General features: G+C 41.5%; 1 protein-coding gene across 1 annotated transcript; it reads left to right on the top strand.

The window, feature by feature from the left end:
* Positions 1–2,342: 2,342 nt before the first annotated feature.
* LOC137360032 (probable G-protein coupled receptor 139) lies at positions 2,343–5,026 on the top strand. Its single transcript, XM_068025616.1, has 2 exons — positions 2,343–2,409; positions 4,131–5,026. Exons 1-2 carry the CDS (start codon positions 2,343–2,345, stop codon positions 5,024–5,026), a joined length of 963 nt encoding a protein of 320 aa, XP_067881717.1.
* The last annotated feature ends 14,206 nt before the right edge of the window (positions 5,027–19,232 follow it).

The following is a 19,232-nucleotide window of genomic DNA, read 5'->3' as shown; positions in this document are numbered from 1 at the left end:
TCCCTCCATGCCACAGACATCCTGAGTTGGAACTACATCGCCATTTTTTCATTATTGCTGGGTCTAAATCCTGGAACTTCCTATCTAATTCCACTGGGGGATGCACCGGAAGCAGATGGAGTCCAGCGTTTCAAGAAGGTGGCTCCCCACCTCGTTCCAAAGAGAAACAAAAGATGGATAACAAATCCCAGCCTCGCCAGCAATGCCCACATCCAAGGAACAAGAAGGACCAGCCTTCACCTTGCTGCCTAAGTCTAAGCCCAGATGTTTAGTACATTGGTGCCCTGCCCGGCCCTGAGCTCAGCACATTCTCCACCGTTTCTGAATAAGCGGTCTCCCAATTAAAATGGTGATGAGGAGGAATTTCTTCTCTTGAAAGTTCCATCGCATTTAGAATTCACTTACACAGAAATCAGTGGAGTCTGGGTCATTGAATATATTCAAGGCTGGTTTAGACAGACTTTTCATTGACGAGGAAGTGAAGACTTACTGCTGTCTGGCGGGAAATTGGAATTCCAGCCATGTTCAGATCACCTATAATGGTTTTGAATGGCAGAACATGATCCATGGTCTGAATGGCCTACTCCCACTTTTATTTCTAATGACCTCATCATCATAGGTGAAAGGAAATCTGTTGTATCTCTTGCACTTGCATCGAAAGGAGCTGCGGGCAAGCAAACCAAATCTTGGGTGTGACTGTAAAGTGAACAAAGATATTTTGTTCACGATTTTAGTTGGACATGGTGGAAATGTCGGTGGATGATGTGTTGAAGGTGGAGGCGGTTGGACTGGAAAGTGAGAATAAGTGAATTAATATCATGGTTCTGGAAAATAGGGAAGGAGGTGAGGACAGTCACTCGGGTGATGGAACATATAAAGCTGAGGCCTCTGCAAAACTAATGCGAGGAATGCACTGTTAATGTGAAATGAAGAGACTGCAGAAGCTCTGGTATGAAAGATGGCATCGTTGGGAAAAACAGAAGGTGTTGAGAAAACTGAGAGAATGGAAGTTATTATTTATGCAAAGTGGAGTTGGAGGAAGTGTGGTCAAGATAATTGTGGAAGTTGGTGGATTATAGTAAATATTGATGCAAAGTCTGTCCACTTAAATGGAGAGAGGGAATTCGTGGAAGAGAAGTGAAGAGTCACAGAGGGACCGTTTTCAGGCGAGGGAGGTACAGATATTTAAATGCAAATTTGATTAAAGTTTCGAACTCTATGTGAAAGAAGGGTTTGACAAAGCCACAATCATCGATGTATCGGATAAAGAGGTTGAAAAGGGAAACAGAGTAGCTCGGACTGTGTGAGGGATAGAACGATATTGACAATCCTGCCATTGTGTCCAGTTCTAGGCACCACACTTTGAGGAACAATGTGTAGACGTTACAACGGATGTAGAAAATGTTCAAGAGAAAATTCCAGGGGTCACAGATGCTTCATGCCGACAGATTAGACAATCAAATTGAGAGAAAGGCTGATAGATTTGGTCCAAAGCATGGGCGGTTTAAACAGAGTAGACACAGAGAAACCGCTCTCATTGGCAGACGTGGCAAAAACCAAAGGACGCGGGTTTAATGGATTGTCAATAGAATCAATGGGGACATGTGGGAAAACGTATGTTTCCACAGCACGTGTTTAGGATACGAAATGAACTGGCTGAAAGAGTGGTGAAGCCAGATTCAATCAGAAGCGAATTGAATAAGCAAACTGAAGAGAAAAAAACAATGCAGGTCAGTGATGAGGAGATGTGGGAGTAAGTTTAGATGAACTGCCCGTGCAGAGAGCTGACACAGACAAGACAGACTAAATGGCCAGCTGCTGTGTTCCAACCATTCTATACTCCTTTTTGTTTGAATATATGAATTGTTAAACGGAATTGCATAGATAAAGAGAGCATCCACGGTATAGACGAACGGTTAGAGGCTTCTCTGACGTTAGGAATTTAATTTCAGAATCGTCATGCAGAGTGAATGCCATCACTAAAACGACATGAAATCTACAGATGGGACTCATGATTTTTGTAGGACTTCCTTCATTTCTCTTTAACACAGCTTCCAGTTCTGAATAGTTGCTTATTGTGATCAGATTTGGCCAGTCTTGCAGGTAGGAATGGGTTAAATTCAATTTTAGTGGAAAATATATTCCATCAACAGGGAATTAACACAGCTGTCGTAATCTGTTTGTTCAAGATTAAGAAAAAATGTTAGAACAATTTTGCAACCTCAGTATTCCCATGGAGATCCGGGAGGACATAAAGTTAATGCACTGGGAATGTGTCAGCTCAGAATTTATTTCAGGGATATTACATGCAGCACAAACAGACCGATCAGTCCAAGCAGAAAATGCACCGACCAATTCAATGGGTGAGGAACATATTCTATGTGACCCTTGCAATAATTGGCGTTCCTGGTAAGTGTATATATCCAATGAAGTTTTGTAAATCTGTGTATGAGCTGGTTTCTTCCATTACCATGGGAATAATAATATTACATGAGATCGAATGGTTACAGTTACAAAGACACACATTCAATAATATAATTGTATTAATTTCCTGAATTATCTGTGCAATTTTAATCTGTTGTCTCAACTGTTTCAAGCTCAAGGCACACTACATTGTAAAGTTGTTGAATTATGTGGAATGTTGTATTCTGTAGAATCAGAGCTCAAACAGGAAAATCTCAGAGGGGAAGGATTACTGGAATTATCTGTTAATGTAGAATTATCCTGTGTGTGTGTGCACGAACTGGAGTGGAGCACCTGACCTCAGCGATCATGTATAACTGGGAGTCTTTGTCACTCTGGAACTGCACTGATTGTGTCTGACTAACTGGTGTGGACAACGTAACACTAGGGACTGTGTATTTCCTGGAGTATCTGTCATTGTATTCAATGCGGGTCACCATCTTACTCTTACTCTAAGTAGAGTTGTTGACAGCACTATCAGGTGCTGATTAATTTCCTTCCCGAGCACGGTCCTGAGAAGCGTTTGGTCATGAGTGCACTGCAATAATAAGTAATCCTCTTCAATATTACGAAAAATACTGATGACTATGACTTGTTAATAGACGAGTTACTGATCTTACAGCACATAAACTGGGCATTCGATGCAACGAGATCATGGCTGTCTTCCTGCTCTTCACGAGCCACTCTTCATTCCACCTCATCTATTCCTATTTGTATATCCTTCCAATCCTGTCTCCCTCATGTACTAACTTCGCTTCGTCATGTTTTTCCCCCCATTGCCACTACTCCAAGAGGTCTCAATTCCACGTTCCCAGCAGTACAAGTGAATAGATCTCTCCTGAATTCCATCGTGCATTTATTGATGACCATTTTATTTTCAGGAAATGCAGAACTGGTCACCAGCAAAGATGAAAATATCAGGTCCACGTTATCCCTCTCTGAACCTTATATAATTTTAAAGGCCTCTTTTAGTTCAACACTCATCCTTCTCTTATCGACAGAATAGAGCCACAACATATCCCAATAACTATAATCCCCCAGTTATGGTATTATTTTTGTGAAGAATACGTGCATCTGTTGATAACCCTGGATATTTTTATCACGTGTAGTCCAGAAGAGTACACATTATTTACGTGTTCAATCACCACCTTTATAATACATTATTATGACACTTTTCTTTTAATGATATTCCTGTAGAAATGAAAGCCTGTGCTGTGATCACATTTGCATTGACTCAATAAACTCCCTTTTCAATCTAACTCATTTATACATCAAAGAGAGTGATCCAAGACGTATGAGTGCCTCCTATCTGTGGGACTGGTTCGAATCGGGGAGGAATTTCTTCGACACCAGGGAGTGTTTCGAGTCCGGAATGGGTTCCTACACTGGCAGTGGTTGGAGTTCGGCTACAGTTCTCCAGTCTATCCATTCTTTGGCTCCTCATTACTATATTTAACTAGTTGACCAGCGTCCGGTGAGCGGGGTGCTGTACTCCCCCCGTCCAGGATTTGTTAAATCTGGAAGTGTTGGTGTTGGAGGCAGGTTGAGGTCATGGACCCGATCCCAATCCAAACGGTTTTTGTTCTAAAATCCTTCCTGCATGGGTTGAGAAGCGGAGAATGATTTTCCAGTAATTTACAGCCACTTCTCCCTTCTCTCCTTTCCAGTTAATTTGGTGTCAATTGTGATCCTGTCCAAGGGAAATTGCGGACTCTCCAGCTGCACCACCCGTTACCTGGTGGCCATGTCAACGGCGGATCTACTGGTCATTATCACTGAGATCATACTCCGGAGAATCAATAACTTTTATTTCCCATTTAATTTCCTGGACCTCACCTCTGTGTGTCGCCCTCTCTATGCCTTGATCCGTGCAGCCGTCGACTGTTCTGTTTGGTTCACCATCACTTTCACATTTGATCGATTTGTCGCCATTTGTTGCCAGAAGCTGAAATCAAAATATTGCACCAGGAAAACTGCGAGTGTGGTTCTGTCAACAACTGGCATCCTGCTCTGTCTGAAAAATATTCCCATCTACTTTAGATATGAACCTGGATGGGTAACAGACAATGTAGAATGGAGCTGTTCTAATAAGCCAAGCTATTTTACTGACCCTCGGTGGATTGGTTGGAGAAGATTTGAAAAAGTTTTAACACCATTATTGCCGTTCATTTTAATTCTGTTGCTGAATGCTCTGACGGTCAGACACATTTTAGTGACCAGTCGACTTCGCCAGAGACTGAGGGGTCAGAGCAAGAAAGATAATCACAGTGACTCTGAAATGGAGAGAAGAAGGAAGTCCATGATTTTACTCTTCAGCATATCTGGCAATTTCATATTTCTGTGGCTGGTGTATATTTTATATATCTTTGATGTTGGTTATTTCTTCGATGATGATTCTTTTTATATCTTTGGAAAGGTCGCTTATATGCTACGGAATGTAAGTTGCTGTACAAACACATTTATTTATGTGGCCACTCAGTCCGAGTTCAGAGAGCAGTTAAAGAGCGCTGTGAAATATCCAGTTACATCAATTATTAAATTAATTAATAAACAAAGCAACTGAGACCAGCTTAAAGATCCAGTGGTTAATGGAGAAGAGGTGACCGCTGGAGGTCCAGAAGAAAATGGCCTGTCGGGGTAAAGACAAACACTAGAGCTGTTAGTGACGGGAAGAGGGGGTCTAGAGCAAGAGGATGGGAAGTAAATGAACAGAAATCAAAAAAGATAACAAGCAGTGAGCAAAGGGAAAGAGATGAACTTGGTAAAGGGGTCAGGAGAAGAGTGACTGCTCTCCCTAAAGGAACTGATGTGAAAGAAGCTTGAACTGGATATGACACCTATCATTAAACAGGAACCATGTAGTTTAATATGTATGCTAACTGACTTGATCAATTAAATGTATCTGTAGAATAAAACATTTATGTTTAAAAACAACATTTTTTCCTGATATTCCACTGGACACATTTATTCTTAATTGCTTTGGCAACCTGGGAATGTTGAGGTGAATTGTTTACGGTAGTTGACATTGTTGATAAGAAGATGAAACTGTGCTTGTCCGACTGCTTTGTATCTACAAGGATGTAATATGTGTTCACACAATGAAATGTTAACTCTTGGAGCCGAGGAAATAAGAGATGGAGATGCATTTAGCGTACTCCACTCTAATTACAGAGGTGTGGTGACAACAGATGAACATCACGTTAAATTAATGGAAGAGTTAACTCAAAGGATATCATAATAAGGAATCGGAAGCCCAAAAGATGGAAACTCAGAGTCTTTGCTGGTACAGTTAACAATGGTGTCTGTGGTGTAATTATTCTGAAACACAGTTCAACGTAATGTAAATTCAGAGACAGGAGAACAAAGGCATCGCCTGTGCTGGCAACATTCAAAGAATCCTGGTCTTGAAGGATAAGAAACTTCCACATTGCCTTGAGTGCTTTTATGTTCAGTATTTATATCATCTTGCTTAATGAATTATACTGGATTCATAAGTAGTCGTTATTTGTAACTTGTTAGGTCAGGCACAACTGAGGACCCCATTGAGGTAAATTGAAAATTCAGAACTGCGAATTTCTAAATAAAAGTTTTTAAGCATGAAAATCCCAAAATATGCAATGGTGCAACTTGGGGCCAGACGTTGAAAAAGGCTGAAACAAAATGACTGGTTGCGAAGTTGAGTGGAATCTTGCTCAGATTAGTCTGACCAACTTTTTTTCATTTAAGGAAGGGAATTCTTAAGTGGAACAACCAGACATTGATTCGAAAGACCTGTGAATCAGATGTCATTTGAATCCCTCTATTTCTCTAGCAATCAGTATAAAGCTATGCCCACACCCCACCCCCCCCCCCCCCCCCACCCCGTCTCTGACCTCTCTGCTAAGGTGAATAAATCCTTCACTTCCACTCTATCCAGGCTCCCCAAGATTTTGTACATTTCAATCAGATCTCCTCTCAGCCTTCTCTGTTCCAAAGAGACTAAACCCAGCCTATTCAATCTTTCCTCCAACCTGCATTGTTCCAGTTCTGGCAACATCCTCGTAAATCTGTTTTGCACCCTCTCCAGTGCAATTACATCCTTTCTGTAATAAGGTGACCAGAACTGCATACAGTACTCAAGTTGTGGTCCAACCAATGATTTAGTCCGTTCCAGCATAACTTCCCTATTCTTATATTCTATACCACAGCTAATAAAGGTAAAGATTCCCTATGCCTTCTGAACCACCTTGTCGACCTGTCCTGCTACCTTCAGGGATCTGTGGAAATTGACTCCAAGGTCCCTCACTTCCTCTACACTTCTCAGTATTTTCTCATTTATCGTGTACTCCTTTGCCTTGTTTGACCTCTCAAAATGCATCAGCTCGCATTTCTCTGTCTGAAATTCCATTTGTCACTTTTGTGCCCATCTGACCAGACCATCAATAACTTCCCGCAGCCTGCAGCTATCCTCCTTGTTATTTGCCAATCAGCTAATCTTCGTCTGGTCTGCAAACTTCTTGTCCATGCCCCCTACATTTACGTCCAAATCGTTAAGATATACTACAAAAAGCAGGGGACCCAGTACTGAGCTCCACGGAATACCACTGGTAACAGCCCTACAGTCATTAAGACACCCGTCAACAATTACCCATTGTTTCCTGCCACTAAGCCAATTTTGTATCCACCTTGCTGCATTTCTCTGAATCCCATGGGAATTTTTTTTTACCGGTCTGCCATGTGGGAACTTGTAAATAGCCTTGATAAATTCTATGTTGACCACATCAGCTGCACTACCCTCATCTATCTTCCTTGTTACTGCTTCAAAAAATGTGATCATGTTGGTCAAATAAGATCTTCTCTTAACAGAACCATACTGACTATCCTTGATTAACCTGTGCCTATCTAAGTAACAGTTTATCCTATCTGTCTGAATAGATTCCAATAATTTGCCCACGACTGAGGTCAGGCTGACTGGCCTGTAATTATTCTGTCTATCTTTCACTCCTATTTTAATCAGAGGTACAACGTTAGCATTTCTCCAATCCTCAAGCACCGCACCCCTGTATCCAGTGAGGACCATGGTGCTGAGGACGCCGTGGATAGCATGTTTAGCGAGGTGGCCACACCGCAGGTAATGGCTGCACAGGCAGAAGAGGGATGGCCGTCCACCAGGAGGAGTAGTAGGCGCAGGCAGGTAGTGCAGGAGTCCTGTTGAAGAAAATCCAGATTGTGCCCAATTGTTGAACAAATTCTCCGGACTCAGACGTTGGGAATCAAACCCTTTATAGCATGATATCATGGGGGAGCACACCTAACCTCAATGCGGTCCAGCGCTACTCCCGCCAACTACAAATCGCCGTGGACTTAAATAGTATAAAAGAAGCAGAGCTAGCAGTTTCACAATTAAGCAGAAACCACAGGACAACCACAAGACCACCTGCAGCTCTGTGCCCTTTGCAATGTCCGAGGTCAGTAGAGCGTTATTTCGAGCATAACAAGCTATTGTTCGCTATTTAACGTACACACTCCAGGTACTATATTTGGCCGTTACTTCTGGCTAGGTTGCACAAACATGATAAAAGCGGAAGAGTCAGTAACGAACACTCTGCTTTCACTTCCCCAAAATCCATCATGAGCTCTGTCCCTTCCTAAGCCAGATGATTGTGGTCAGTTGCTCTGTCTACATTTCCTGACCATTGGTTAGGTTAGCTACAAGCTGCGTCCTGTTTTTCTATTTCTACAAAGTTAAGTAATAATTAGCAAAGCTCAGAAAATTCTCCAACAATCCCTCCTTTTATCATACCATGATAACACAATATCATCGTATGTGGAGGGGAGAGGTATTTAAAGTAGTCATTGAAGCATAATATCTTTTTCTGCCATCGCGCTGTCCCAGCCGCAAGGCCAAGCCAGCAATACATGATTGATTAATCTCAGTTTAAATGTCCCCATAAAATTCTGTTCTTAAAATTCTAAAATTCTGTTCTCACAGTCCCCTCTTGACTCTTCAACAACCATTTTAAGAATCCTTCCCTTGATCCCACCTAGGTGCCTTTAATGGTCTCTATTTGTCGAGAAACAGCCTTCAACACCCGGAGGGGTCGCACTCAATACGTCGCCTGCTTATATCACAAGGGGGCAGCGGGAACTCTGTAAAGGCATAAGTTTTGCAGGGGCTTCAACAAATTGTTTGCAACATAAAAGGTGGTACACTTGCACAATTACAAATTCATTTAAACATCACTGTTACATAACCGATTGTATAAACATAATACAGTTTCATAAAGTACATTGATCACTCATTTGCTCACTTTAAGTATATATGAGATGGTTATCCAATTACCCTTTTATGGCATAACTAATTGTCCCTCCTTTTACAGAGCAAGCTCGAACACTGATTGCTTTTCGGGTAGCTGTCCAACCTGTGTTCATAAATCCTCTTGCATTGCCTAATCAATTTCTTAAGTTGCCAAATTAAGTAGGTCACATATAACACCATGATACCCAAAACCACTGTCAGGACATGGGAGATAATTCTAAACCAGGGGTGTATCTGCACGTTTGACCCCCAGTTCCATAAGTCCTCCTGCCAGGTAGAATCATTTATCTTGTCAATCTCATCTTGTAGCATCTTCGACTGTTGTTCCAGCTTGCAATGGCTTCCAGCTGCTGTCTCTCTTTACCCAAGCGTGTGAGCAATGGCTGAATAGTATATTCATATTCTCGGAGGTAATTTGTCAATTCCTCCTTAATACTTTCTGTCACAGTTATCGTTTCTGTCTTTTGCTCATGTATCTGTACCAACTCCATCTTCCCCACTCGGGTTGGTCATTGTGGGTTGAACCAAAACATACTGTTGTTCACCGGACAAGTCCGTTTATGTCCATACTGGTACTCCCTCGCTGTGGTGGTTAAGCAATATCTGCCCTTTCCCATATAGGCCACATGGGTTTGTCCTGACAATGCTTTCCTAGTCTTCATGGTGCAATTTACAGTGGTATTAAATCCACATTTTGATTCTGCCGTTTTATATATAGGATGAGGACATATGATGACCTGGTTTTCCAGACTACACTCAGACAATGGACAATGTTGTTCCAATTACCTCTTTTCCAATTTCCACAACATATGGTAAAATATCATTGTATTTTATGTAATCTTTTCCCCTTATCACTCCTATATTTTCTACTTCATGTAATTGTATCCCTAACTTATCTCTCAGAATTACAGGTATTCCCAACACTACTCCAATACTCATAGATCCTGTATTTACACATTCCTGACCTTTCCATACCTTAAGTTTTCTGAGTTGGCACCTGATAATTTTAACATTTGTGTGACTAGCTAAGTCCTCTAACTGGGTGTAATTTATCCAAACTGGTACCCGTCCTGCATCAATTTGCCTCCAATTTTCCTTCGTTTGTTCTAACATCCACGGACCATATGTACTACAAACACTTTCATTATTTGAAATGTCGTGGACCTCCTTTACCTTTTCTATGGTATCATTAATAGTATGAGCATGACCTTCCCGTACTCTCACCAGTCCTGTCACCGTTTTTGACAGATCCTGTCCTACTTTAGCTACACCACTTCTGTGCCTTTTGTTCCTTTTTAAAAAAAATATCCTTTACTAGCTGACTGAGAGTTCTAACCTTCTGGTCCACATTTTCCAAATCTACAGTATTGACAATTGAAGTTCCTGTATTAAGGACTGTGGCTGCGTCATTCACTAAACTGCGTTTATGGCTCTTTCCCGTTATTATTTTCTCATTACCAAATTCCTGTCTCAACAATTGTTACAGTAATACCTTGTGCAACTCTCGGGTCTTCTCAGGGCACCAGTCAGGTAGCTGGATATCTGAGAAAATCAATATTACCGGTAACAACTCAAGCTTTACATTATCATATACAATTTTATTAGGTTTTATTATCACAAGACTATTTTCTAGTCCTGTAGTCAAGAACGGGCAAGGGAGACCAGTCACTTTTGGCTGTTGGGTCGTAACCTTACTCGTCGGTAATTAGAATGTGGGATTAACCGTGGGGGTTGGTGCTTCTTATCTGTTTAATCTCATAACCAGAAATAGGAACAGTGCCTTTATTTTTAGAGCTTTAATATCTTGCGCTAGGGGAGTTCGAGGATTGTCAGCACTCACTTTTGCTCTGTCTCATGCTTTCCCTGTGTTATTATTATTCCCAAATAAGAAACATTTTCCTTCATTATCTGTGCCATTTTCAGCCTAACTTTCACTCTAACCTTCTGAAGGAAGGTGGAATATCGATGGATAATTATAAAATCCCTGGGAGAGACACGTCCAGATGTACTGTTGTCCCTTGAACGTAAATGCAAATTTATTTTGACACTCTTGTGCCAACTGTATGGACCAGAACCCATTGCCAATGTCCAACACAGTAAACCACTGATTTGTTATTTTCTAAAACTTTGATTGTCCTCTTAAATATCAGATACATTTCCGTTTTAGTGCTTTAAATAACCACTCATATCAGTTAAATTTTGTTTATTGATTCCAATTTCTTATGCCCAGACTTGGTTGTACTTTTTGTACGTTAAGGACAGAAGTGTTTGCAACTATCTTCCCTTCTCAAGCATTTTGTCTCATTGATAAAGATGCTATGATATTTGATGTCTGCAATTCAGTTTTAAATTCTCAAAGCTGCTGGATCTCTTGTTGTGCCATCAGTTCTCATGTGGCCTTGGAACCTGCCGTCACCTGCTTAAAAAGAATCCATTGTGGCTCTGCCCCTGAGCCCAATGGGTTAATTTGTCCAATTCTATCTGTTAACTTAGAAATGTAAAATTTGGCAATGTCCAATATGTATAAATTTGACTCTCAGCAATGCAAAAAGCTGCAGCGGGTTAAGTTCTTTGTTTGTCTCCAAGGGGGCGGAGCAAAACATTCTCAGCTACGTCACTTTACAAAACCTTTCTTTTCTGATCGAAAAGAACTATCTATCTTAAACCTTTTCAATCCTTTTGGTATCCTTAGGGTTTAAAAACAACAAAATCATGTGTAACATTTTTCAACTTCAAAAGAAAGCATCTCCATCAGGAAAGACAGCATTTTAGATTAAACTCCAATTGTTTCCAAACTTTTTGGATCACTTGTCAGAGGTTCCTAATCCAAGGAATTTTACAACAAAGATGATTCCAATTCCAATTCATTGCAATAATATTTAAAAATCAAAACTGCCGATGTTATATGAGTGAGTCCCCTGTTCGGAACTTAAGACTCCTCCAAAACTCGACATGCTAAACTTGAAAGTTCATTGTGGTTGCAAATGACATTTCCAGTTCTTCAACTTAAACAGGTCAATTAACCTTAACAGTATTAATTCAATTCAGACTTATTAACTTATAATACTTATTAAGTACACACAGAACAGAATAGCACGTGCTTATTTTAAAAGATAGGTAAATTACATCATTTTCTTGCTCTTTCTTCAGGCGCCTTTTCAAATGACTGTAATAAAACCAAAAACTAAAGAAAAAGTTATTTAACATTCTTACAACAAAAGACTTAACACTAGGTCCTTACACAAACTTTAATGTTTTTAAACAGACAGAATCTTTCCTAGACCTCCTTTTCTATCCTTTCTTTCCCTTAAAACAAGATAACAGTCAGTAAAACATGTCTTCAAATTTAGACTGTAAAATAAAAAAAATAGCAGAGTTTTCAATTAAAACAATGTTCCAAACCCCAAATTAGATTTCTGCCAGACATCTTCAGATCTTCAAGGCTGATGCTTATCCCTCAGAAAATTGTTCATTGCCTTTTCACAGTTGCAAAACCAGCTAAAAATAAAACTTTAACTTCAAATATAATTCCATTTTATATCCCATTCCTGGGTGCACAATCTTAAATCGAAATGAACACACTCAGCAATCACTTTACACACTCATTCAATTCCAAACAACTTAATAGACTCATGCTTTTAACATTAAAGCCAGACAACAAAGAGTTAACAACAGTCAGTTCTACAGAATACAAGCTGTTCTTCCCAGATATTCAATTCATTCACGGAAGCTTCTGACATTCTCACAGTGGAATCAAAGACACAGTTACTTGTTTTACTCTAAAACATACCTATCTTTAAAACACATATTTACCGTAGCGCTTCTGCATCTCCTTCGAGGGGGCAAAAGGACGTGGGTTGCCTTTCTCCAGAGGACATGCCTTACTTGTCCCCGAGGGCAACCCTTCCTTCTTGGAAGCCGTTGAGTCCACTCTTACTTCTACTTTCAAAAAACCTTCTAAATTTACGAGTTCTTTTCTATGAATCAAGTCGCATTAAAACACAGGAAAACAAACAAGACACAACAAAACGAATCGACACAAGGATACGAACAGGCGCAGTTAATGTTAAATTCTCAAGGTCAGCTAACCGGCACACCCCTGTCTCTCAGGCCAATGCTCTTTCGTTCTCCTTCCATCCCACAACCTCTCTCTCTAGGGCCAGATTCCGGCTCGTGTACTCAGGAGCAACGATCACGTGCCTGTCGGGTCAATTTGGTAGTTTAGTTACAGCCCCAGTCGTTCACCGTCCCAGACGGTTGTTCTAACTCCTTTTGTCCCACAGCCTCTTTACTCCACCCGGTGGAGGAACAGCTCGTGCAAACTCAAATTAGGATCACCAAATTCCCGGAATTTGGTACTACTACTACACCGAATTCGCCACATTTTACTGGATTTTCAACTTATCTCCTTTTCAACTTCCCTTCGCGGAATTTTAGATCTTTTCTGATCAGGTTTCAGCCAATTCTTCCTTGACCCCTTTGTTCCCTTCGCCCACTTAATTCCTGGCCTTCACGTGGGACGCAGTTTTCCTGTTAATTCCGGCTCAGGCTGGGTGATTGGGATATCAGGGTCGCAGAAAAGTTGACTTACCCCTGATCCTGTCGATTAGTTTTTTTACTAGGTTCTTTTGGATCCCGTGAACTCAGGGATCCTGCCGACTACGCCAAACTGTTGGAGAAAATCCAGATTGCGCCCAATTGTCGAACAAATTCTCCGGACTCAGACGTTAAGAATCAATCCCTTTATTGCATGATATCATGGGGGATAACACCTTACCTAAATGCGGTTCAGTGCTACTCCCAAAGAGCTACAGATCGCCGTGGACTTATATATTATAAAAAAGGTAGAGCTAACAGTTTCACAATTAGATAAGCACCCACAAGACTGCCTTCGTAACGGTGCACCATGCAGGGTCCGAGGTCAGCAAAACATCAGTTTCAACAATAACAAGCTAGTTCCTTAATTCAATGCCCACTCCAGACACCATATCTGGCCGTAATGTCTGATTGTGGTTAGCTGCTCTGTCTACTATTTATGACCGTTGGTTGTGGTTAGATTAGCTACAAGCTGTCTCCTGCTTTTCTGCTTCCACAAAGTTAAGTAATAATTAGCAAAGCTAAGAAACTTTCTCCAACAGTAAGGTTTATATGGGCTGATGATATTTTAGATTTATTTAGATTTCGCGATGCAGCACTGAAACAGGCCCTTCGGCCCACCGAGTCTGTGCCAAAAATTAACCACCCATTTATTCAAATCCGACACGAATCCCATATTCCTACCACATCCCCACCTGTTCCTAAATTCCCCTACCACCTACCTGTACTAGGGGCAATTTAGAATGGCCAATTTACCTATCAACCTGCAAGTCTTTCGGCTGTGGGAGGAAACCGGAGCACCCGGAGGAAACCCATGCAGACAAAGGGAGAACTTGCAAACTCCACACAGGCAAAATTGAACGCGGGTCGCTGGAGCTGTGAGGCTGTGGTGCTAACCACTGCGCCACTCTGCCGCCCACAAGTAAAGTTAGGTGGGACAGTAAGCTGTGAGGAGGGCACAAAGAGACTGCAAAGAGAGATTGACAGGTTAAGTGAGTGGGCAAGAAAGTGGCAGCTGGAATATCATGTGCAGAGATGTGAGGTTCTTCACTTTAGCAGGAAGAATAGAAACACAGAACATTTTTCAAATGGTGAGAAATTATTAAATGTTGGCATTCAGAGGGATTTGGGTGTCCTTGTACACAAATCACAGAAAGTTAACATGCAGGTACAGCAAATGGAGTGTTGGCCTTTATTGCAAGGGGGTTAGAGTACAATAGTGAGGAAGTCTTGCTGTAATGGTACAGGGTTTGGTGAGCCCACACCTGGAGAGCGACAGAGTGAAGGAGAAGGCAAGGAATAAGAAGTCCCAAAGATGCTACACAGGGTGCATTATAAAACAAAATCTGACACCAAACCCACATAAGGAGAGATTAAGGCTGATGACCAAACGCTTGGTCAAAGAGGTCAGTATTAAGGAACGTCTTTAAGCAGGATGAGAAGTAGAGAGACGGAGAGGTTTTGGGAAGGAATTCCCCAGTGTTAACAGGCAGTGATATTAATTCCTGATTGCAGGTAGAGATTTGTTAGGAAAGGGTATTAAGGTTTAGGGAGCCGAGAGAGCTCGATGTGGAGAAGGAGCAAATCAGCCATGACCTGAGTGAATGGACGGGACAGGCTCGAGGGGCCGAATGGCCTCCTCCTGTCTTCGTAAGGGCTTTATTAATATCCCTGCCATTGCATTGATGGTTTTCTGTTTCAAAAAAAAAATGTCCAGTTTCGGGATTCCTCTGAAATCTCCCGTCAGCCTTGGAACGACTCACGGATTCATGTCTCAGGGGTGAAGTTAAAAATCAAATTACGAGAGCAAAGAAATTGCTGGAAAATAATATTACCAGGTAAAAGCAATGAAATAACAAAGATGTTTTATAAATACATTAAGAGCAAGAGGTTAACTAAGGATAGAGTATGAGGGATCAAAATGGAATGTGTGTATGGAGGTGGGAGATGTGGGCACGGTTCTTAATGAATACTTTGTGTCTGTCTTTCTAAAAGAGGGGGAACGATACAGACATTGTCGTTAAAGAGGAGGAGTGTGAAATATTGGATGGGATAAACAGAGTGAGAGGGAAATATTAAGGTGTTTAGCATCTTTGAAAGTGAATAAATGGTCAGGCCTGGATGCATTGGAACCAGTTCAGAGCAGGTTCACTCGGCTGATTCCTGGGATGAAGGGGTTGTCTTATGAGGAATAGTTGAACAGGTTGGGCCTATACTCATTGGAGTTTAGAAGAATGAGAGGTGATCTTATTGAAACATACGAAATACTTAAAGGGATAGACAGGTTAGATGCAGGTAAGATGTCTCCTTTGGTTCGGGAGTTTATAACCAGGGGACACAATTTCAAAATAAGGGGGAAGCCACTTAGGTCAGAGATGGGGAGTAATTTCTTTGCTAAGAGGGTTGTGAATCTTTGTAATTCTCTATCCCAGTGGGCTGTGGAAGCTCAGTTAGGGAAAAGGCATTGAAGTGGATGATCAGCCACGATAGTATTGATGGGCTGAATGGCCTACTGCTGTTCCGATGTTCCCAAGCCGCTGAAATAGTTTCTCCCAAACTACCCCATCAGTTCCCCTTAATATCGCAACATCGTTGAACAAATCACCTTGATCCTCCTAAATTCCAGGAAAAAATCCCTAGTTTGTGGAATGTCACCTCGTAATTTGAAACTTGGAGTCCAGTTATCATTCTGGTAAATCTGCACTAAAATTCAAATGGACACAGACCCCCAACCACTCCCAAGTCTCTTTGGACCAGCAGTGTTTCTGGCTTTTCACCATTTATAAAGTACTCCTTTCTAGTCTTTTTTACTGACATTAAAATCTATCTACCACAGTTTTAACCATTCACTTCAGATATCTCTTTGCATTGTTCTACTTCCAGCTACACTGCTTACAATGCTGCCTATTTTTGTGTCATTGGTAAACTTGGGTATGTTGCATTCTACCACATCAGCTTAAATCGTTAATAAATACAGCAAAACTACGACACACACGGGCTTTGCACTAGTAGACAGGAGTGAATCATTCCATCCTAGAGGTTTTAATTCCAGATTTATGTTTTTTTTTAGAAAAAACAGAATTCAAATTCACAACAGCCCAGTGTGGGATTTGAACTCCTGCTTTTTCAATCATCAGCTCAGGCCTTCAAATTTAAACCCATAAAAAGAGATTAATTTTCCTACTGCTGTTGTCTTACTGTCTCAGGTTTTGTATATTGTGTCTGAAGTCTTTGAAGTTTGTCAGACATTGGTAAACTACTTCATGTGGTGTTCTGTAAATACCTTCAATTCTGTGGATCTGCAAGGGACACAATTCAAATTATCACCTTCTTGCATCAACCAAAACCTGCAGGTCCATTCAAACACCCCGATTTCCTGTCTCTGCAAAGATAGCTCACACTTCCACAATGCAGGAATGTCTGAATGGAAACAGCTTTTGACACATTTCCCAACACAATTGCTAACACTTTTCAGGGTGAAGCTAAATTCAATTTACAGACTGAAAGCCCCAAATAGAATCTTTCAGATATAAAAAGTGACACAAATGAAATCCCAGATCTGTCTGTTCCTGCACCCATTTTAACATGTACCATTTAGTTTATATCGCTTCTGCTCAGCCTTCCTTCCAAAATGCATCATTTTACATTTCTCAGCATTGAATTTAACCTGCCATGTGTCTGACAATTTCACCACACTGCCGCTATCCTCCTGAAGTCTACTACTATTCCCTTCCCTGTTTATTACATTGCAGATGGCACAATGTTGAAGTTATGCCCTGTAAAACCCAAGTCCAAGTCATTAATATATATCAAAAAGATCAATGGTCCTAATCCAAACCCCTGGGGAATACCACTGCACCACAATGTACACTGTATACAGTGAATACAAAAGCAGGGAGGGTATGCTGAACATTTATAAAGCTCTAATTCGGCCCCAACTGAAGAACTGTGTCCAGTTCTGGTCACCACACTTTATGAAGGAGGTGTGGTCCTTGAGAGGGTGCAGAGATTTACCAGAATGGTTTCAGAGATGGGGGATTTTAGCTGCAAAGTTAGGTTGGAAAAGCTGGGTTTGGTCTCCTTAGAACAAAGGAGATTGAGGGGAGATTGAATAGAAGTGTATAAGATTATGTCAGGCAAAGATACCGCCCTCCAGTCTGAAGCAACCATTCACCACTACTCTCTGTGTCCTGTCCCTTAGCCAATGTTGTATCCACTCTGTCCCTGTCCCGTTCATTCCATCAGCATTCCTTTCGTGAACTAGTCAATTATGACACAGCATTATGACCTCCCATTGAGGAAATTGTTCCCAGAGCACAGAAAAACACACACAGACAGGCAATGACCATCTACAACAAGAGAGAATCCAACCACCTCCCCATGGCATTCAAAGCATTATCCCATCGCTGAATCACCCAGCATCAACATCCTGGGGAGACATTGACCAGGAACTGAACTGAAGAAATCACATCAGTACTGTGGCTACAAGTGACTCACCCCCTGACTCCCCAAAACCTTTCAACCACTTGCAAGACACAAGTCAGGTGTGCGATGGTATCTCTCCACTTGCCTGGATAAGTGCAGCACCGACAACACCCCAGATGCTCGACAACACCTAGGACAAAGCAGCCCACTGACTGGCACCCCTTCCAGCACTTTAAACTTTGATCAGATCACCCCTTAACCTTGTAAATTGCAGGGATATAGAGTAAAGCTCCGGCTACACTGTCCCCTCAAATGCTGCCAAGCTATTCGTTAGCTATTGAGTAAATCTCTGTCTTCTCTGTTCTGTGAAACACTTCCAAGGCAGGTACAGTGTGGGGTTAGATACAGAGTAAAGCTGCCTCTATATATGCCTCTCTTTCTCCTCCTCCATCCAGATGGAGAGAGTAACTGCGAGAAAAACAGAGATAGATATAGAGAGGCAAGAACAGAGAGAGAGAAGGATAGCAATGGGGAGGAGTACCAGAGAGAAAGAGGAAGAGATTGGGATGGAGAGTGTCGGTCAGTGTTCCTGCGAAGCTGTGTGCAGCATCATTGAAGGTACGATGCTGTGCGAGATTGAGATTAAGAGGGTACAGAGGGAGATAGATAGAAAAGAGGACAGAGATAACAAGGAGAGAGTAGAAGAGGGGAACTAGCGATTGAGTGAGTAAGAGAGAGGGGAAGACGGAGATGGAGAGAGTTTACCAGCAAGAGTAGCTCTCCACTTCTCTCACCGTGCCTGTCTCTCCCTTTCTCACTGTTACACACTCTCCTTCTCTAATTCTCCCTCTGTCCTGATCGTTCACACTCTATGCCTAATCCTCTGCGTACTCAGGATTACATCAAACTATGATTATATTTGACATTTGCGCTTTCGATCTAACCTAACAACGTGACGTCTACAACATTCACTTTGTGTCTGTGAACAGCGGGACCTTGCAGTGAATGCTCACTGATTCCTGAGGCTGACAGGACAGGTGGATAAGTTGGTTCGGAAGTGATAAGGGAGACTTTCATTTCCCGACCAGCGGAAATAATCTCTCAGTGTCGACCCTATCCAGTCCCTTTAGAATCTGATATGTTTCAATGAGATCACCTCTCATTCTTCTAAACTGCAGAGAATACAGGTCCTATTGACTCAGCCTCTCATCATAGGACAAAGGCAGAGAAGCTAAACAAATACTGTGTGTCTGTCTGCACAGAGGAAAACACTAAAAACCTCCCAGAAATAATGGAGAATCAAGGACCTAGTGTAAATGACCAACTGCAAGATATCAATATGAGTAAAAAACAGTACTTGACAAATGAATGGGTCTTAAAGTAAATAAATCCCCTGGATCTGATGATCTACATTCCAGAGTGTTGAAAGAGGTGGCTGTAGAGATAGTTG

Source organism: Heterodontus francisci, unplaced genomic scaffold, assembly GCF_036365525.1.
Source record: "Heterodontus francisci isolate sHetFra1 unplaced genomic scaffold, sHetFra1.hap1 HAP1_SCAFFOLD_228, whole genome shotgun sequence".
Classification (NCBI taxonomy): Eukaryota; Metazoa; Chordata; class Chondrichthyes; order Heterodontiformes; family Heterodontidae; genus Heterodontus; species Heterodontus francisci.
Note: the sequence above shows the minus strand (reverse complement) of the source record. Positions and strands in the feature narration are given on the sequence as shown.